Consider the following 22685-nt stretch of genomic DNA (forward strand, 5'->3'; position numbering starts at 1 on the left):
TGGAACCTGACGAAACTATTCACATGTGCATTGCTTGATTAACTTGGGTGCACAATTAAGTGTCTGCATTCATTACCATCTCAAACCAGATCATTCAGTAAAAGTCAATTCGCTGACACATTGCAGGGTTCTATAACATGTGTTGTTTTTCGCTTAGCCTGTCAGGATCTATCACACCACCTCACAAAGAATGGAACCACAACCACCCAAGAACCGTGCGGCATATTCAAGCACCTCCCCGACCATGACTACGCCAACTACGACTATCGAATACGAATTGAAAGGACAGAGAACAAATACATAGAGCTTCTCCTACCCCCACTCTCAAGGTACGATGGCATCAGATTCATGTGCAAAGGAATGAAGGATGGTTGCGACGAGGACTTACAGGTAAAGAGATGTCTAATGTGCAGATTTGATACTATTTCTATGAATCTAAAAAATGTTAAGCGGGTATCTCACTGAAGCTGTGGCACGTACATGTAGCGTTGTGTTTTGCTGTCTTTGTACTCATACTTTTACGTACGTTTTGTATGATATTCCCATTATAAAGTCGAGGGTCACACAACTCCAATTTAGGACGTAGCAACGCCGCCAACGTGCCGCAGTCCAGTGAAATATACCTTAACTGTCATTAGTATGCAGACGGGGACCATGTCTACAGAACTGCTCGACAGTGTGGCGCTTAGAAATGTCTAAGTAATGCAGGAAAATCCGATAAGCTTTTCGGATCGAGAGCAACTCATTCACTTTAGAAACAGCAATTTCACCTGAAGTACTGATTCGTAGGTCGCCTGTTTACGATCTTAATGGCTCTTTCCCTTGTCAAAGATTGCGACCTTAAAACTAGAGTCTCTTTGTAATGTGGCACATTCAGTCACAATGGCTTTAAGACATAATTGAAGTTTTCAAATTACAACTGTAGAGGAAACGAGTATTGTTAACATCAATTCTACATGCACCTGTGGTGTCATAAATAGAGGCTATAGAGGTCCGAATGGTGTGCAGTTCCTTTTAACAATAGTACGCGGAAATGTATTTTTGCTCCTATAAAATGTGATTATGGCTTTTTTTCTGCTAGATCTACGATTTACAAGGGAATTCGCCGGTGTTGATTTACTCATATTGCCGAGAAACAGTGGAGGACTGGAAGACGATCAGGTCGTCTAGTCACGCGATAGAGGTGGTCTACAGGTCCTACTGCACCTGGTCCAGGAGCGGATTCTATTTCTTGTTCAGGACAACGGGTAAGATGAATGAATGCTACTAAAGTATACCATGAAAATAACATAAACTGTAAAGTTTGATGGCTTGATATGTAACTGCCTAATAAATTTAGTCAAATAGTAGTGGACAACCTCAAGCCAACCTTACGCTATTACACCATATCTTCATAAAAGACGCTGTCAGTGCATAGTTCCCGTTTAGAACTTCACACTGACAAGGCGAAACTATTCGGTGTGGGAACTATGCGGTTACAGTGTCCCTTCTGAAGATATGACGTAAGTGTGTACGGTAGGCTTGAGGTTGTCCACTACTATTTGCCCTCCGACTAGATTCAGTCTTGACTGAAAGCAGCGCAGTGCAGTTTTCTCTTGCTTTCTTTAGAATGCACCCAGATCCCAACGTCAAGCTGTAAGCAGCAACAGGAGCTACAGGCACCGTGCGGGTACTTTCAACCACCTCCCCGCAGCGACCTGGGGAGGCAGCCGTTAGTCTGTGAGTGGCGAATATCACCGCCACCAGGAAACAAGGTCGTGCTGACTTTCCAGAACCTCAGTCTAACAGCGGACCAGAAAGGAGAGGACTTCATCTTAATCCAAGAACGTGAAGACGATGGCACTTTTCGAACAGTTCTGGATATACGGCAAAGTTATCCACTGTTCTCAGTGGAATCCAAAAGTTCAGAAGTGTTGGTAAAGTTTGTGAAGGACAGAGTAGGCACAAATAGGGACGCGGCGTTTACTGCGTTCTACACCACTACCAAAGCAGTAACTCCAAACACAGGGCCGGTGGAAATGGGTAGGGTTATTGTTTACTGATTTGATGCATCAACAAGTAATCTATACGAAACACTACATTTCTTGGTTAGGACTCTATGCATGCTGTTTCTTTTTTAGTTTTACTTCTTTTTGCTTAAGAATCTATATATTTCCTATTGCCTCAACAGTTACAGTTATCACCATCACCATTTTTATTACCAATGGTGCACAGTCCGCCAATCGTGCGCTTTGAAGGTGATGATAAGCCCAGGCATGAAATCTCCTCCTTCAATTAAGCTGCTCAAAAAAGGGAACTTGATGACAACATTAAGGTCCAAATAAATAAGTGCAAAGTCGGAAACAGATGGCCTATGAAACCATATGATGTACCTCGTAAATGCAAAATGAATTTGGCGTTATTGAAGCTCAGCCAATAATACTACGGTCACAATTGGAGAAGGGGGCCCTGCCGGGTAGTATACGGGTTGTTTTTGTACTTTCGAGCGTGACCCCTAAGTGGACCCGTGGGGCACCCTGTGGCTACCGGGCTATTTTGAGGCTGATTTTTTAAAACTCGGAGTTAAAATTAACCCGGGACCCGGTAACAAATAGACGCCATAAGCTAATCGTAACCTGGGACTATCAGACATGGTTGAAAAAATGTTTTTATTGACTCCCTTTTTTTCAGAAGAGCTGTGTGAGAGTGGTTTTCAGTACTACAGGAGCAACTGTTACCGTGTCGTCATTAACAAGGAAACGTTATCTTGGGAAACAGCTCAACAAAGGTGACCAACATCACATTGTCTACAATTTCATATATAAGCATGAATGTTCATCTAAGTTCATACTGAAAAATAAACTGTTCTGCAACTAAAAAATCAACTCACCGGAATTTCCGACCGAATCACTCAGTCTTCTTTAGCTATTTGATCCAAACGCTGGACGTCACACCTGCGTAAAAGTGTCCACATCGTTTGGATCAGATAGATGAAGAATACCGAGTGATTTGGTCAATTCTTTGATTTGAAGAACAGTTTCTTTCTTATTATACAATTTCACATATTCTAAGTTGTTGGCGGTTCAAAGCCCATCATGCTAAATATGCAAAGTTGACAGTATTTCAAACTTATCGCTGTGCTTGGAAATTTTGAAACATTTTGGCAGCTAGCTGTTTCTTCGATTTTGCGTAGGCAACGTAGCGACCTAATAACCGATCAAGTCATAAGGGACCGCATCTTGTGACATGACATATGTTCGAAAGGCTTTTATAATTCATCGCAAGCTTAAGTATGTTATCCTTCTCTGTCAGTTGCCATCTGCCACGAATCATATATTGATGTCTGAAGGAGACCATCTTATTGAAAATAGATATACCCGTTTACTTTAGATGCACGGAGGCTGGTTCGGACCTGGCCAGTATTTCCAGCCCAGAAGAGATGGAACACGTAAAGGAACTTCTGAAGCGAGAGACGGCGGCCGGAGACGGGGATAGCACCATCACGGCTTTTATAGGTCTCATGACGACCGGCCATGACGCGAAATATGCATGGGTGGATGGCAGTAAAGTGCTGTAAGTGCCGCGTTGTCAAGTGTCATAGTTTTAACACTCCCATACCTGTAAAGCGTTTACGATTCTTGAGATTAAAGGGCGCTCATTCCGTGAATGACATCGTAATTGTATGAGAATAAGTCCGCAGTAAAGGGTGGTCATGGGCCAAGAGGGACCAATGATTATCTAATTGGTATGGAATTTTGGCCACACAAGGTTGTAGCCTGTTTTTGGCTATCAAACCTCTAATGTAGCCGTGGAGACTTCCTGCGATCAAAGTCAAAGAAAATTGTAAGTGTATACGTAACGGCACCATATAAATGCCAACGGTCGCGATGATACTAGCTTGTGAGAACATTGGCGCATAGCACCTATAACGAAATTACTCCCCAATATGTACATGTTGTAACTGTCGTGCATCATAGCCCGGCCTTTTAGCAACGGTCACATTGTTATGTAAACTTATATGTGACCTTGATGGATTTATCTTCAGGTCATTCTGTTTTCTTCGTCATTAAAAAAGTTTCAAATATCGAAAGCTATTCAGCGGGCCTAATGACACACCCTTGGGTGAATGACATTGCAATTATTTCAATGCTTTAGTTTTACTTATTGGAGGGGAAGAACACCGTTGCCAGCGGGCCAGAACTCAGAGAGTTGTGCTCTGATGCTAACAAGCAACACAGAGACAAAGTGGTTCACCGTTCCTTGTAACTATCCTGAGGCTACCAGAACCTACATCTGCAAAGCCAAGGCCAGAGGTACTTAGTGTGACCATCATGACTTTCAAAGTATTGCAAAAAGTCACTTTAACCTGATACTCTGCTAGCCATATGCATATCCACTAAAGCCCCCCTCTCACTGGGCCCGCGGCACGCTGGCGGCGTCGCTGCGTCCTAAACTGGCTTTGTGTTACCCTTGACTTTATTATGGGAATATCATAAATTGAAAACGTACAAGTATGACCAAAAAGACAACAAAATACACAAAGCTTAATTAAGAAGATTCGTTTTTTGTCGGATGAAATTCGTTGACGCCGCAAGCGTGCCGCTGATCAAGTGAGAGGGGGCTAAACTTTGCCCATGTAATGTTTGTGTAATCTGAACTTCTCCTGGTAGAATTGGAGATTATTCCAGGAGAGATCCCGATTCCTAGTAGAATTCCCTGCGAGTTGATTTTTTTCCTTGGTAGATGTGTGGTGAATGTCCCAATAGCCTTTCTTCATTTGCACCCACATACATATTAGGAACCTGCATTTCAAAGCCGTTGTACACATGTGGTGTTAATCAATGTCGCTTAGACGCCGTTTGTTGACAAGACATTACTTCTATGAGACATGTCAATAGTTTGTTGTGTTTGGAAGCTTGTAATGGTGAGACGGCTTTGCTACTTGGAATGAAAATGGAGGGAAAGGTTACATCATGAGGCACGCCAGCGGATTTGACAATGACAGGCTAGACCAATGACAAAATAACACGATGGAGGTGCAATGCATCTGGCAGAAAGTGCATTAATAAAAAAATTTGCATTGTGTACACTCATCAGATTAACCAATGGAGCTGACAATTTCTTAAACTGACAGGCTCTTATCCCTTGTCAGGTTGCAACAGAGATTGGACCATGGTTGGGTTTGCCTGTCTGCGGCCCTACGAGCTGTCTTCCCGCACGTCAAACCCAGCCAGACTGGCCCATCGGTTGTGCACTGAGGCAGACTCATCCGTTGCAACCGTCAACTCTTCGATCGATTTCCTCCGCGTTCAGGGTTACCTTCAAAATATGTGGCCAGTCTATCCCCGACAGCGTGTCTATATGAATATCAGATATGATGGTTCTGATACATGTGGTGTAGTAGAGCGGCGTTATGATACCAAGGGTGATACCTGGATCGTTCCAAGAACTGACTGTGCATTTCAAAGACCCAATCTGGTGCTATGCTCTATGCGTGTTGATGGTAGGTTCACGGAAGATGTAGCGTTGGATTTATCCCGCTATCCCTTGTGTTTCAGTGTTTGGATTGACAATGTACCTTTTCAATACCGGGCATGGGCCAAACACTATACTTTTTGTCACTGAAGAAAATGGAGTACATTGCTATCAAAGTAACTCAACGTTGTTCAGTAAGCAGTCACACAGATATCAAACTACCCCATCAAAATGTATGCAGTCAATAACTTTATAAGAATCAAGTCTAAATATGTTCGTTGTGAAAAACAGCACTGCAGAAAGTTGGTGAGGATTTCTGCCAACAACTGAAGTACTGTGTAATTACCATGCGCATGTATTTTGCAGCATCCACATGCCCCTCCTCCTGCAAGTGCTCCGACGGAGTTGTGAGATGCATTAACAAAGGCCTCGCCAATATCCCAGCGAAGATACCAAGAACAACTCGAGAACTGTAAGTGACAACCAACATACTCGATGTAGTGTATACAATAGTAGACTTGTCGGCTCCGGGTGTTTTCACGTGGCTGTTCCCGTCGCACAACGTTACGAAAAAAAATATTTGCCGTCTGCAGTTTCAGTTGCAACGTGAAAGTCACGTAAACGATGTGGATTTTGGTATGACATTTCAATCAAATCTAACCTTTATCAGATATTAATGGATATCTATACGGCTTAGGTTGCATATTTATAGAGGATTCTAACTAAAACCTGTCGCATTTATCCAACTCCTATGGCCAATGGTTATATGTATATTGCATTGCCCTCCATCTTCAACATGTAACTTCAATTGGTTGTTTGATGTTATGTTTGCATACTAACAACCATCTCTTGTAAAGCTTGTTTTCATGTAAGTTGTTGGTATATACCTTGATACAATGTCTTCAGAGTTATTATTCTAACCTGAGATGTTATCTCTGTTCCTGTATTTGACAGAAATTGAGCCATGTCCGTAAAGTTAACAACAAATCTTGATAACATTCTATACTCGTGCAATCCATTTTATTCAAACCCCAAAGGTACCTTGCTGGCAACAGGCTCAACCTAACAAAAGACTCCCTGAGAACCTGGCGCCTGTTAGCCACCCTGTGAGTACTATCATCAAAACGATCACATCTCATAACACCGGGGGGATTTCCCCTTCTGTATGGCCCATCTGCTAATGAAATAGGCCTATATCCAACTCACAATGAGAGCATTTGCCTCATCCAAAGATTTCAATCGTCGATCGATAGAGCATTAACACGTTAGGGAATTCTGTTGTTTCCCTCCAAAAGAAGATGAGGGCTGAGATAAATCTGGAAATGTGACAGACATCACAGTTATATCCCAGTATCTCCGCGTTCTCCATGGTGATGTATTGCCTCGCATAGGTCGAAAGCTCTGCAGATAATACAACACGTATCTACGGTAGACTAGAATGTGTATTGATTTTAGTTCTTCCCTCGGAGCACTCACAGTTTCGGGTTACGTCTAAATCACTGAAGAGTGCGCTTTTCATGTGTCATGAAACGAACTTAAGTTGGCGGCTTACACAATGACCAATATATTGATTGGATACTCAGTACTTTAACGTTGTTTCGTTGTTTTACAGGGATGTCAGTGAAAATTCCTTGAGGGAAATTCCCGTTGGTACATTTTCCAGCATGTTTCGTCTAAAATCCCTGTAAGTACGTCACTCCAGTGACCAAATTTACGTCTACTTGAAGAAACGATCGATCTTGAGTATGTGTCCCCATACATTAGTGTTAAGTGAACGCTGGCCCTATTTTGCATCAGCAGAATGTTCTGGTGTCACGAACACCAGCTCATGGCACAACCCGATAAGGAGACAAATTGTTCCTATCATCTAAATGTGCCACCACACCATATGAATGCCTTTATGGGTTCCTTGTAGCAATCTAGATTGCAGGGCGTATAGACGCAATGCTATTGACACATATACCACTTTCGATGACAGTCATGGTCCAACAGAACATCGAAATGATGTCATCAAGGCACGCGATCGTCTCACACTTGGCACTTTTCTATTCACTTGCAAGTTACAATGCCCGAGAATTTCATTGTGATTGCTAGCGCTGCTGCTGTCAAAATGTACAATCGTGATACTAACTATCAATGTATATATAGTACTGTTCCGGTCCTCTACCTTCGAAGTTGCCATACCTATCAAATATTCACATAATTGATATGCTGTGATTTCGTCTGGTAACAGGAACATCAGTGGCAACCTCATACACAGATTGACGTCAGAGACATTTAAAGGATTGGCCAACCTGCACGTTCTGTGAGTTTTATGCATACAAGTACTTTGCCATAAACATCCACCATTATGCTTTATGCGTATTTCCTAAAAATACCACTAAGTACAGTGAACGTCCTTCACTGACGGAAACCACAATGTGTTTGAATTACCTTGGCCCGCTCTGCTGTGCAATAATCATTCTATGATTACCTTTTACATTTGATATGACCTCATTTTCTTTCAGTGATCTTACAGGTAACAACGTTCAAGATATTTCCATGGATGCATTTCAAGGTCTTCCTAACCTTTACAAGTTGTGAGTATTCTTTAATCTACAATATTCAGCAAACAGTGTATGGAAGGAAAAAATATCATTTTAAACCCAGTTTCAAAAGGCGCAACCTTTTAATGTATGTTGGTGCTTAATAGATCCTCATGGGTGTATGTCGACGTTTGGCCACATAAGTGCTAGATCAATTCAGAAGCACCTCCAAGAAAGGGTCCAATAGTGTAAATTCACTTTTTCCTGCCAGTAAAATCTGAAATACTACGTTCAAATCTACATCACTCAAGATGTATCACATCGAGGCGTCGAGGATCAGCAATTTTCTGGTTCACCAAGTTTTATGTCCGTTTTCATAATTGGAAAATCCAGGCTGGCGTGCTAAGAGACACCTGGGTTACACATGCCTCATTGTTTCTCTCTCTGTGTTCCCAGGAATACGAATCAATACAAGTTGTGTTGCATGGCACCTCAGACGAACGTCTGCTCTGCTCAGCAGGATTACGTCTCCTCGTGCGAACATCTTATCGGCAGCAACAGCCTTACAGTAACAACGTGGTTCCTTGGAGTAGTGTCGATTGTTGGGAATCCAGTCGTTTTGATATACCAAGTGAGAAGCAAAACAAGTGGACCGTCAAAATACTTTCTTTGCAATCTTGCCATAGCAGATGCCTTGACAGGATTATACATGATTATCATAGCCTCTGCAAACACGTATTTTCAAGATCGTTATATTCTTAACGAACAACGATGGCGTTCCCATACTGCTTGTGCCATTGCAACGGGATTAGTAACGTTTTCCAAAATGGCGTCACTCTTCCTAGTAGTAGCAATAGTTGTACAGATCCACCTCATATCTCGCCTTCCGTCTACCATCCGGAGATTCAAAAACAAATACAATGCCATCATGATAGCTACGTGCTGGATCTCCGCTTTTATGTGCACCGTTGTAACGTTGAATATCCCTTATCTTGGATTGCTTGATGTGCAGACGACTGCCGCGTGTTCCCCATTTATCGACATCATCCAGAAGCAAGGAAGATGGAAATATTGGTTCGTATTGTTCGTCACTCTTCCAACCATCATGACACTGGCATCTGTAGCCTGCTGGAGTTTAAGCTGTTACGTAGAAGGCCTGAACAGCACGACCGATGGCAAGAATAAAGTTAAACACTATGACAAACAAAGAACCACCAAGACCATCATCGTAACAGACTTCATCTGCTGGATAATTGTTGCTGTTGTTGGTATGTTCTCTACTGTAAAGGACGATATCTTTGTCACGCTGACGCCATGGATTGCTCTGTTTGTTGTGCCTGTGACGTGTGGACTTAACCCGATGATCCAGGCTGCTGCAGCAACACAAAGTTGGCCAATGAAGAGAGAGATTGCCTGCAAAGACGACGTGGAGGTGGAAACTGTGGAACAACTTGGCAGGAATCTGCACAAAGCTGAAGATATAAACGGTACTTGGGACAGTTCTTAATGAATGTTTGTTGCAGATACATGCCCAAGGGCTATTTGCAAGTACAAACAACAATAATGAAGAAAACCATATTAGCTATAGGGACTACATTTTTAGATATACACGGTTCTAGCTGTGTTGGGTTTGACTTCTTCTTTTGAGGCAGTGGAAGACGAATTTACCCACTTCTTCTATAATATGTGGATTATTTTATCTTAAAGGTAGAATTGCTTTCTCATGGTCAGGAGTAGTGGGAGAGTAAGTGTTCATTTTGGGCACGCTGGTAAAAAATTGGTTTCTTATATCATAATTGAATGAACAATTTGAAATGAAATGACTTTAAATCTATTTACACAATATACACTTTTGGTTTCTGAGCAATCTAACATAATCTCAAAGTGACAACAAATTTTCTGACCGACATTTAGATTAGTGATTTAAAGATATGTTTGTAATCTTGTTTAATATGTATCATTTTAATTGCAGCAATTGAAAAGGACGAGAATTCCGAGGATAATCTCATTCAGTCATATCTGCGATGCCTTTCTGGTGACGTTATACCCAGCCATGTGGTTAAAGTACTTCTACAGTTCAGAAAAGAGGTAGGCCATAATTTTGTACATTTCAAGTAAACACCATATATATACAGTTTAAAAGCTGTCTACGAAAGCTTAAGAATGTAGTCTAAGGACGATTATATATGGACCTAATGTCGAATTTTCATCAGTTGTGATCTTCTGTACATGAATCTTCTGTATATTATGTTGATGTCCTGTTTCTGTGTAGTTTTGTTCAATGTCTGTTTGTTAGGACTACAGGGGCTGCGATGTACGTTGTTAACTCAAACGAACGATTGCAGCTGTAAGGATTCCATCCATTGCGCATCAATTCGCTTTTGTTTTAATGATAATGGTGTGCTAGTGGATAGCAACGCAACTGACGCAACATGTATCATAACATTTCTTTCTTTATAGCATGAAGTACAACAGGAGGCAGCTATCACAAACGAAATGATGATATTGAGAAGAATAGGGCAAGCTGGGGGTCACCAGAATGTTGTCCGACAGTGTGCCATTGCTGACAAAGACGCAATGAAATGGTACATTTTAACTTTTGCTACGCGTTTAACAGTCGATGTTATGAAATGCAAAACATAAAACTATATGATACATATATTGGATAGCAAAGTTCTTTATTTATAACCACATGTTTAACACGAGCCGACATTTCGATGACCATGTGTCATCTTCATCAATTTTGACTGGTTCACTGTGCACTGAAGCTAGGTGTTACTGCTAACAATGCAGTCCCAAACGTAGATCATTGACGCATACATATTGTCAAGCAACGATGGTGAGATAATGCAGTAATGTGATCATTTCTTGGTCATCGAAACGTCGGCCCTTGTACAACACGTGGGTGTGACTAATAACTCTGCTATTCAGTCATTTACCCACCTGATGAAATTATTCAAGTATATGATATTGGTGCAATGTAGTTAATGTACGCGTTTTGTACGTTGCTTCCCTAGGGCGCTGTACACACTTCATCACCATTACAAACTGAGGGAGGTGCTAAGCGACTTAACATCTGAAGATCTGCTCACCACCAACTTGGACATGACGAAAGCCCTGAAGTTCCTACACCAAAACGACATCGTTCTTGGAAAAATGTCACTAGATGCTCTACTGGTTGAAAAGGTTTGTCTAGTACTCTGTTTCAACATCAAGGCTTGTCACAGTTGGCAATCGTTTTATTTGGTTGTGCTTTGCTTTAAATCATTAGAATTTGACAGAAGCCTATGGTAATAGGACATAGATAAATCAAATCAAATCAATAGTACATTCATCGTATCTTTACATCTGTTTCAGGAACCACATTTGAAGGTTCTCATCGCTGATTTTTCCAATGCCAAGGTCGTCGGAAGTAATAACAACTCTAATAAAGACTTTGATGCGGATTTCCAAGAATGGAAAAAGCTGAAAGGCGTCATCGAGCGAAAATCATCAAATGTTACCCTGCCAATAAAAGTTGTGCTGATGAAGTTTTAATTCATTTAATTCATTCATTTATTTATTTATTCATTAATCCACCTTTAGCTGCATGAAGCACCTTTCAAGTGTCCATTCCATTGCCTTTGGGCACACAAGATGTTTGTTTATACATGTTATGGACAGGGTATGTGTGGACATATGTTCAGTTTCCCAGAGAAAACACTGAACACAGCCATGTATGTTGCATCCTAAGAAAGCAACTGTTGTCAGACAGTCGCCGAAAAGGACAATGCTGATATTATTGATATAAAAACCATGATGATCCTCACATGCGTCGAGGTTTTGATGCTTCATGGTTTACTATAGCTATATGTATATTCTTGTATTCCTTTATTGAATAAACACATTCATGTGACGAAAACCAGGAACTATGGTTTTTCCTTTTGTTGGCTTGGTCTTGCTTTCTAGAAATAGTTTCTTTCGACTGAAAAGCCTTATATTCTACTTCAGAAGCCTAGGCTCAAATAAAGTAAGCTGTGCTAAATTCAAATAGATTACATCCGTATTCACTAGACGCTCATACAATAGAAGCCGCTGCCAAAGCAGTAACTCATCCGACATGCCTTCGGCGGCGATTTGACTCTGTCTACAACGAGCGACCCATCGTCGATTACCGGATCAGCTTGTAATCTGCATAAGAGCCCGAAGCTTCACCACGAAAAGAGCAACAGGAAAAGTTCTATTTGCACCAAATCTAAAGCCACCGGTCAATCCACTGTGGCTTTCCGTAACGGTGATGGTGTCATCGAACAACCTACACGTCTTGTCAACAAAAACATGGTTAAAGTCTCACTCGATGTCAGAGTAGTTTGAACCAACGGGAGAGATAAAATGATCCCCTCGGTGCCATTTGCAGCAATGAATATGTAAACATTTTCAAACCCATCTATTTTTTCCAAACGTACATAACCCTGAACACCTCCCGATTTATGTATGGCTAATTCACAAAGTAGACATAAATCTAACGCTTGGTATAGACTTTACTTGTAGCAATCAACTCCTAACGCCATGTCATTGTAATTGGTTTATTTTGAAGACATTAAAATGGGCTATCTAAAGAATTATTTCTGGCCTTGGTGCTGTGCAATTGGCTTCTCACATCCAACAAGAAAATAGAACAGATAAATCAGCTTCCTGACATCGTTAACACTGAATTATATGAGTATGTCTTTGTAACTGGTAGAGTTGAGTATACCTGCGTGTAAGGTGCATCAGCTATTGCAAAAGTAAAAGCCATATTCATCATGAAACTGTTGTATGCGCCATCAGTTACATGGATCAAAATAGACAGGCTTTAAAGGAACCACGGACACACAAGATCAAACAGTACCTCAAAGTGAGGACCGGCTCAATTTGTATTAATCAATCTGAAATGGCATTGGTCCAACCGTGGCTGTAAAGCCGATGGCATGTAGGGCTATACGTTAGAGTTACAATCAAGAAAACAGGTAAAAAAAACTGACGGAGCAGAAAATTACCAGTTTGTGGAGACGTTGATATGAAACGTCTTTAGAATAAGCAATGTGGGTACAAATTTTGCAGTTTAATTTCAATCGGTTGAAACAAACAGAAACGTTGTTAGTCATGGTGAGCGGCGCGAAGTTGACCCTGAAGAACACAGTACAGAAATTGATTTCATTTTTAAGTCTTGAAATATATGATTTTGATGAAAACTATGCGTACCTAGAGGAAATGTGAAAACGGTGACGACCTATGCTGCCACGTGTTGTGCTGGTTCGAACACCCAGTCAACCAGAACATTAGCACAGTCTGTTATAAACCGGTCAGATTTTGGTCGGTTTGGGACAACTGATGCATCGTGTTCAGATATGTATTCGTTAAGTGGACCTCCAAATACGTATGTAACAACCCGGGGACAAAATGGGCCATACGATCACTGAATAAAGACGAAGTCAACGCCGACATCAAAGGTAATGATCCGTTACCAATATACTTTTGCATCGTTATGTCAGCATAATGGCTAAGCCAATATCTTCGAAATAGCTAAAGGCATGGGGTCCCAAAATCCTTACAAAAAGTTGGACTAATGATTATTCAACGCTTCAGTGGGACGCTACAATGGAATTATGACAGCACAAAACCCACAAAACAGTAAATGTGGTCGGTGACATTGTGCCTCGCTCATCAGCAAATTGGGCCAGTCACCGCTAATGACACTGAACTGAGTATACAAATTGGACAAATCCAACATGACAGGGGGAAAACCTGTACTAGTTATCCCCACAGATAAGTCATACGAGTGTTGGAAAGCCGTTTTCAGCTGCGTGCAATCAATAATCACGGCAGCATAACGACTTTACCATCGATTGTTGCAAGTACAATCGCATTTCCTTATCAGAAGAGAGATGCTCTAGTTAGATAAGCATATATGAATAGATGATGCTTTTGGACGTAAGTACGCAATTGTGACTAGTGTTTCATACTATCAGAATTGTTTGTCCCCGTCTTGCATTGTTTACGTCTTAAACTACTCCCAAGGGGGATTCCTGCCAATATTGTATTTTTTATGTATTCTTGACTCTTATTAATCTACACTTTTGATGGGTCCCTTGAGATAGCTCTGCCGGGAATGCTGATATCGATAAGAGGAGAAAGACTTGTTGACAACTCTTGGTACACAAGACCTGTAAAAGTAAAACACACACAAAGTATCTGTTCTTTCAGTGATGTTTAGGATACTTCCAGTTGAGATATCTGCCTAACGCACTTATTTTTAATCGTTAACAAATGAACACTTTTCAACGACAGATGGCTCTTCTACCAAGGATAATCAAACTGGGATTTTATGTATTGATTTTGGCACATGCTGGTATTAAGATAATCAATTGACTTATTATTAGATTTTGTGATGTTTTTCGTTATCTGCTAGATAGAATATGGGATAGCATCGGTTGTACACTTAAAAAGCTCCAGACATGTAAATGCGTTAAATATTTTTACCAACCTTTATTTACAAGTAAATTTTACATCCAAATGATACATACATTACGTATGACAAGCTGTAATCATATGGCACTTCTCAAGATGCATTCATTTTCAAACAATATAACAACATTTCCATTGTATATGCGTTCATCACTATCATTTCACACGCCACTATAATTCTGTGTCAGGTGAAATACCCAAGGAGACTGTCCGCCCATGAACATCCATATGACCGACGTGCCCAGATTTGACGTGGCTGTGCCAGAGTTGGTGCCATGCCGTCTAATAAATTACCACCACTTTGTTATACCTACGGCTCATGAGCTGTATGATATTGTGTTTCTTACTGAAGACGTTTCGATTTGCAGGTAATGTTACCATCGATGATCACTACGGCCAATGACCAGACACCAGGCAACTGGGAATGTTAAAATATACGCAATTCTAGTTCAATGCCAGGCCTATTCTAGGCATTACCGTGTTGAATATTCCTTTCAAAACATGTGCACAACATGTTAGCTTTGTAGATATATTATCAAATTATGAAGGCCAAATATATCCACAAAAGAAATTGATATAAACTTTTTTTAATACAGAAGTTCGCGTATAGACTGAAAATATTCATTGGAAGTACCATCGAAATACTCCTCTTTGTTTTGTATTTGTGTGCTCACTACAAAACATCACTTGAGATCAGTTTCAACTTGGAAGTGGTTGAACATGACAGGAAATGGGACTCACGTTTTTGTCTATGCTGTTATCATCTAGTGGCTACGTTCCTTAATTGTTATTTCGCATGCATCGGTACGCATAATCCTACGGCTAAGAGAGCACTGCCTATTCCTGTGGCCCTGGGAAGAAACATTTCCCCAAATGCAGTCTGGCTTTATCGACAAACCCAGCAACATGCAACGGAAATTGGATGCCTTTATTGCGTATGATTTAAACGGCTTGCACCCTAGTTGGCGACCATATCTCGTTTGCAACAGCCCTGGAATAGAAATCTCCTTCTGCTGAGGTCCTCTAAAATGTCATTAGACACAAAGGCCCTGCTTTTAACCAACTTAAGTGGTCTCAAACTGAAGGCTACGGTTTCAGTGATGGTGGATTAGACTTGAACAGCAGAAAGACAAGATTTACAAATAAGCTGTCATGTTGTTCGGTAATACCGACATCACGAGTACAAATTGTTTCAGTGAATGGCATATCTACTAACGTGCAGGTAGACAATAGAATCTAAATTATTAATGTTGTTACCTTTCACACGGAGTCTATATCTAACTTACTACTAGTATCAATTACGGAATTATGGCAATGCAAGGGTTTGACTACACATCCTCACATTTTACACCGTGTCCCTGGAGCACAACTTATAGCAGCCTCACAGCTGAGCTCCTGGTTCCAATTAGATGGCAACTTGGAGACGCCGATTCAAATCCTGGGAAGGGCATCTAAGTTGGGGCTAACTGCACCCGGCTTTCGTAATGGACGTAAAATAGGGGTCCCGTCTTCGAGGAAGTGCCTCGAGAATGTAAAAGGGGAAGGGATGGCAACTTGGTACGGGTAAAATATACCCTGCATGCTACAGACACAGCAGCAAAACTTGCTGACCTACGTGCAAATAGACACTACAAGATGAACAAGACGTTGTTGTAATTCTCTTCTATTTACTGCATTCCTGTCTTATCTGAGAGACCGGTGCAATGGCCTAGTGGGTAGAGTGTTCGCCTTGCATGCGGTAGGTCGTGAGTTCGAACCCCGGCCGGGTCATACCAAAGACTAAAAAAATGGTACATACTGCTTTCTCTGCTTAGCACTCAGCATTTGGGAAAGGGTATGGAAGTTAAACACACTTCACTACCAGTAGACTAGCCCCCTGCTGTAGTGACTTGCACAAAGTTGTGTGACCCAGGGCTACAGAAATGGAGATGGGCGCCGCCTTATGCACCTTCGGTGCGGGGAGTACTTTAACTTTAACTGTCTTATCTGGCCATTATGATTTATTTCATATCTACAGATTATTTATTTACTTGGTCATTGCGATTGCCACAGCTTTCCAAAATTACTATCCATTCTTCATTACTGTTGTGCTGGCTATACCCAAGGACTGTAGCCCGAATTCAATCGAAGATGGACTATAAGTTTCAAATTCAACCTTAAAAGCTTAAAGCCGATTGCCATATATTTCATCATCATTGTGCCAGAGGGTAACGTTAACGACTCAGCAAAATAATAAACTTCCAACGTGACTTGCCATTGTTGTAAAGGGCATAACCAATATATCCGTATAACCAGTAGATCCGTGATGGATCTAGTGCGATAAGTGGGTAAAGTGTTCCCCAGACCATACCACAGAAACATTACAGCGTCTCTACAAAATTAAACTCTCACTGCTCGGGGACGTTAATACACTGGGCGAAGGATATATAGCTATGAGGTCCGTCGAACGGCTATGCCTCGATAACCTTGCGACATTTCCTCTCAGATATGATTTAGAAACTTTCTCAGGGGTAAGCTAAAGATGGTACACCTTGGCAAATTAGAAACGTTTCTCATTATGGGTTGAGAAATCACTCATGTATGGGGACATTTCTTGACCCTGCTCTTGAATACCATACATCGAGAGAGCAAATGTTAAAAGCTAAAAGCTACTATAAATCTGTTTCCTGTAACAGTTTACGTTTGTTTAGTTCTGTTCCAGAACTAAACTGTTTGCGGATTTTGTCAAAACGTTTGGTACATACTTTGACTTCTAACTATACCGTTTCGTATTGGACACACAAAATGGCATTTTCATGCCATTTTGTGATATCTATCATCTGTGTCAATATCCTATCCATTTTGGTCCTATAACGTGTAATCTTACTGCTGTGCAACTATATGTACATGTATTCAAATTGATTACTTCCAACGATATATTCGTTTACAATCAGTACGTTTGTAGTCGCCGTGAATGTTAGCATACTGGATCTCAGACGGTTTACTGGATACGTTTGGGAGTAATAGTGGTCGTGTTTCAGCGGAACATGTAACACATACCCTACATGTCTCGGGCTAATGGAGGAAAGACTTGCTGGAAACACTATGTACTACACCTTAACTATTCTTCATTTACATCCATCGACCATGCCTATACCTCAGGTCTCCTGAGATTCGACGAGAGCCATCCTCATCGACCTAATGTTTGTACTGGTAGGAGTATCCATCTTAAAGGCAAAGTGCCCGGATCAAACCCAAACACCGACCTGACGATGTAAAATCTAATTTCAACAGTCGTCGTACCTTTAAGCACCAATGCAAAGGAATGGCCCATTTACAATAAAGAACACATATCATATAGCATAAAGTCTTATATTACAACGAGATTGTAAGGATAACATAAAACATTACGAGATAAACGCAATAAACGTATCATCATAGCTAGTCAACGCCGTCTATACTTACTCACACCAGCAAGGTGCATAGCTAGAGTGGACGAGTATGTGCAATTTACCAGCACGTTTAATGTGTTAACTGCAATTCCAAGCAACTGCTTTATATATTTCACTGTCGCTGGGCATGCCGTTAGCATTGATGTTGTGATCGATGGCGCCTGCATGATGTGACCACTAAAAGGATTACCGAAACACTATCTTTTTAGTTTTATCTGATTTTAACTATCTATAAATAAATTCCAACTAAGGGCAACCGGAAAGTTTGGTGTAACGTGACCAGTTAGTATTTCAACTCAAGTGTTCATCATAGAACGGATTGTAGACTTTCTACTTGTTCTAATGTTGCGCTGCGTACTAGCAATTGTATATGCTAGTTTAATGGGCGTTCTACGTAAATGTGGTCTTCAGTCTTCAGCCTTTGAGGAAATAACCAATGTAATTTATAGGTTTTATCATCTGCATATTCTACATTGCAAAACAATTCAGATTGTATTTGTTATCTACAACTTTGATATTGCTCAAGAATCTCTGCATGCACACATGAAAAAGTTTGGTCACGTAGACAATGTGTCATGTATTTTTGTAGCACCGCTTGTCTGTGACAATTCCACTGATAAGCTTCTTGCTGGAACACGAAACGCATAAATCTACATGGCGAACTCCAGTTATCTTAGAAGTCGACGATATACGTCCCTTATATGATGAGCACTCGGGCTGCTCATAAGCCAGCTTTAGGCTGAAGATAAGGACTAAATAGACACTTATATTTCATCAAAGTGTCTGACGTCTTCGGGGATTGCTTCACATCAAGACATCTGCCAAGGCGATGTCGTAACCTCTCCAGCACGCAGCCCCTCAAGATAAAATCCATTCGATGAAGATGCTTTGGACATACGCCACCCATTGCCATTAAAGCCTCCCCTGCGGATATAAGACGAAGTCCTTTGCAGACTTGAGTAGTACCGATTTGAGGTCAGCGTTCCTGTATAATGTGCCGGGATAGATACAGTATTGATTGACCCAATAAGGCAGCTTCAAGGGATGACATGCTGTCAAAGATATCGCTTTTAACAGCTTAGCATATAGTTTACCGAGTTAGGAAGCATATGTGGAGCATAGGTTCTTGTCGAGTTACCACCTCACGGTTTCAAAAGGCCCCTTTGTAATTATATGATATGTGACTATATCCCAACAGACAGACAGGAAAGGCATAGGTTCTAACTTTCTTTCCACAAACTCGTGTCCTGTCCTGTGTTGAGAATACGGAAACCGTGGATGTTTTTATTCAGTCAATTTGTCAGTTGCTTCAGTGATCTCTCTGTCACCATTACAGCACGATATCCTGAAGACCAATATCTCGAGGACATGATATGGTCTGAGAACAATATTCGTTTATGGACATTTAAGCCATTTTGTACATGACTGAGAATGGCAATAACGTTCGGGTAACGAGTTGATAGGCCTTAAAACCCGGTCCCATAAGCTGCTTGATGTGCACAAATGGCGAATTATTAGCCAGGAAGTAGACCGTTAACCGTAACCTTTTCTCCTAGGCTCGCGAAATGAAACGCGGAGGTCCTGTTGTAATTGATTGGCTTTGAGTTCATTTTCATCCAGCGTTAGCCTACGTTACTCATTTTTATAGCGGCCTTATTCCCTCTGTGTACTTTATACCAAGAGTGAACTCAAGGCGGTGAACTCAAGGCTGCAGAAGTATGGACCCAATAATCGTGATCCAGTCTCTGCAAATTTAAGATTATGGTGTTAACCGATGTTCCCATGTTTAAACCCCACGAATCCAATTGAATGCCGCCAAGGACCGTTACATTAATAATGGGGATTCAGAAAGCATCATTCGGGATATGGTTAATCCTGTCGTTTCTTTCTTACCATTACCGACTTGCCCTACTTTTGAGAAGGGTTACAAGAGCGCAATGTATTTTGGATTCGGGGCAACATTTGTAACGGTGGACCGGAATACTAAACAATAGCTGATGATTTTTCAGCCCGTCAACTTTCAATTGTATATACAGCATCCGTACAGACTGGATGACATACAAAATGAATGACAGGCAGTAGAAGGACTGCTAGCGCTAGAACTTTCAGGGTGAAAGTGAACACGCTGGTAGCTGTACACAAGGCAGTTCGCCACAATGCACCAGCCTGCATGACTAAACTGTTTAAATGGCTATCGCCCCCGGTGCTCAGAGCTCGGACACGCACTGCCACGAAGCAGCTCTATAGCTACAACCCTCACATGCTAGACACCCCTAAGGCAAACGTGGAAACCTTCAAGGGGAACCTGCAGTATCAAGGGCCACTACTGTGGAACAAACTCAATGCGGACCAACGGCAGATTGCAACTACGTCAGCGTTTAGAAACAGACTGTAGCGGGACTGTAGCTAAGAACTGACTGGGATAAGTTGAAATACTGTGATATATGTCTGTACATGTAACTTTATCTGTATATTTGTATCTGATTGTATTTTTAATGTTTGTGCCCAGGGTCATCTGAAAAGCAGATCAGTAGATCTGAGATGTCCCCTGGTAAAACAAATAAAATTGAAATTGAATTGAAATTGATTACTCATGCTACGTTACAAAACAATAGCCGATCCGTGCTTTTCGGGTCCGCATTTGGGTGTTGTCATACATTTAGATGGGGTCCACGTCCTTCCTTAAGCTTATATTGCCGTGGAAGGTGTTGTTGCGTGGACTACATGTTTATACCTTTGTTGATGCCATCTTCTGTCTAAAAAGTAGATTTTTGTTCTCAAAGAGCTTGTCACATTCTACGCTTATCAAACTCATGGAAGGTGCATCTGGGGCATCGGTTGTGGAAAAAGTCACATTGTCAATTCAGTACCGTCAACATTCTATGTGTGTCAACCAAAGCTCTCTCTATTCAAACAGTTTGGGAACAAACGTTCTTTGTACACTGGCGCATGCATAATGTCATTTTAACCTGAGGTTCCTTTACGGGATACAAAGCTATGCACTCAACTAAAGAAAAGTCACTTATATGGTAAAAAAATTGATCCAATCCTAAATATTCTAGACCATAGACGAATGCCCTTATGTTCAAATCCTATGCAATGCAATATCGCATTGCAATGCAAGTACTGTTACGACACTAATGGTGGTAGCCAGAAAGCACAGTTCCTGTGGGTTAATCCTTTAGGCTTGTGGTTTCTTTCTTGTTATTACTGACTTGCCTTGCTTTGGACAAAACGTGATGTAAAAGGTCAATGAACTGATATTCGGAGCATCAGTCGGTCTGGAGAACCGGACAACCAAAACATCACTTTGAGGCTACCACTATCAAGGCTACCACAAGACATATTTTCCCATTTTTGTTACTTTCTCGTCATGTTAACCATATCCGGATGGAATAGAATTTCTTTCTTTTTTCCACTTGCTGTAACGACTGGAAAGGGTCCTTTAGTTAAATTTATTTGCCCAATCTACATATTCTGATATGCAAGAATGCCTTTCTGTCAAAATAATGCTCTCCTTTGTATACGTTTCTCTTCTTTGATGATGTCTTTCATGTCCTGTATCGACTTTTTTCAGTTCGTCAGAAAATCCATTACACACAGTGAACCTTTCGCATGGCAAAGATGAAAGGCTTCTGTGAAAGATACCCATTTGGGATACCTTCGGGTGAGCAGTAATGAAATGTGGTGTAGTCCTCTGGTACATTCAGCGTATACAACTTTCATTTGTCAAATCTATCGATTCTTTGTTTCAGACGCACATATCTTCCCGATCCTTTGTTGTCAGCTATCGGCTACATCCTCAATTATTCTTCATGCTTCAGTGATGGAAAACCAGGATGTCGTTGTGTTACTAAATACATTTTATTGCAGTAAGGCAGGATATAGAGCCAACCGTCTATGAAAAAATCCTTTAAACTGCACGTCTACTTCTCTGACTTGACCAGTCAGTCCATCTACTCCTCTGACCTGGCCAGTTACTCATTACACCAGTGCGTTGTTCAACACAACGACTGGCAATCTTGGTGATGGTGATGTGTTTAGTCTGTATCATACAAAGCTCACTTGAACGACCCCTTCGAATTCGAAGCAGACATGCAAAAGAAATGCATCAAAGAACATGGATTCAAACTGAAGTGTATTAGAGGACAGAATCATCATAGAGGATGCACTTGGGCAAATCAATATCACATTAGGTTTCGATTTCATTAGTGACCAATGAAAGGGTCGAGTGTTGAGGAGGGGATCAGATCGTGGTGTAATTAGACAGACAGCTACTAAGTCTTTGGAGATTATCGGGTGTCTTGAGTAGAAATGCATATGCAAACATCATCACGACTACACCGCAGCGAGGGCCCTTGGCTGTAGGTAGTGCATGAATAAACGGTGCTCTGTGATCACCTTTGTGGTCACTCGCAGCTGGAGGTCCGAAAATAGAGAATTAGAGCCCGCCTTAGGAAAAAAAGCCTTAGCGATGGATGGACACGAACAAATCTAGAGACTTCTTGCCTCTTCCCATTTTCACTTATACGTATATCAATTTGATAAAATTGACTAAATTGCCCTGGCTTGTATTCCAGACTGTGATTGTATAGATAATCTGTATCACATAATTTTTCATATATAACCGAAGTTTACAACACATTTAATGTATTTGACAGACTTATTAGGATAATTGGCTTTTTAGGACCCTCAAATTCTTATGTGCCATGCTGTATTGTACGTGAAGACCGTGGTATGGTGAGGAAGCGTACGATATCCTGTTTGTCTAATGTGCCTGATGTGGTCT

General features: G+C 41.1%; 1 protein-coding gene across 2 annotated transcripts in view; it reads left to right on the top strand.

Moving 5' to 3' along the window:
* Positions 1 to 11883, top strand: part of LOC136448348 (uncharacterized) — a 29887-nt gene extending 18004 nt beyond the window's left edge. For both annotated transcript variants that reach the window (XM_066447758.1, XM_066447759.1), the window contains exons 8-24: positions 158 to 390; positions 1082 to 1247; positions 1609 to 2022; positions 2671 to 2767; positions 3370 to 3552; positions 4135 to 4292; positions 5132 to 5482; positions 5821 to 5926; positions 6492 to 6560; positions 7067 to 7138; positions 7688 to 7759; positions 7962 to 8033; positions 8436 to 9466; positions 9952 to 10067; positions 10440 to 10564; positions 10997 to 11165; positions 11337 to 11883. In XM_066447758.1, coding sequence (XP_066303855.1) covers positions 158 to 390; positions 1082 to 1247; positions 1609 to 2022; positions 2671 to 2767; positions 3370 to 3552; positions 4135 to 4292; positions 5132 to 5482; positions 5821 to 5926; positions 6492 to 6560; positions 7067 to 7138; positions 7688 to 7759; positions 7962 to 8033; positions 8436 to 9466; positions 9952 to 10067; positions 10440 to 10564; positions 10997 to 11165; positions 11337 to 11516 — 3614 coding nt within the window. In that variant the 3' untranslated portion in view covers positions 11517 to 11883. The remainder of the gene's footprint in view (positions 1 to 157; positions 391 to 1081; positions 1248 to 1608; positions 2023 to 2670; positions 2768 to 3369; positions 3553 to 4134; positions 4293 to 5131; positions 5483 to 5820; positions 5927 to 6491; positions 6561 to 7066; positions 7139 to 7687; positions 7760 to 7961; positions 8034 to 8435; positions 9467 to 9951; positions 10068 to 10439; positions 10565 to 10996; positions 11166 to 11336) is intronic.
* Positions 11884 to 22685: the final 10802 nt, after the last annotated feature.

Source organism: Branchiostoma lanceolatum, chromosome 14, assembly GCF_035083965.1.
Source record: "Branchiostoma lanceolatum isolate klBraLanc5 chromosome 14, klBraLanc5.hap2, whole genome shotgun sequence".
Lineage (NCBI taxonomy): Eukaryota > Metazoa > Chordata > Leptocardii > Amphioxiformes > Branchiostomatidae > Branchiostoma > Branchiostoma lanceolatum.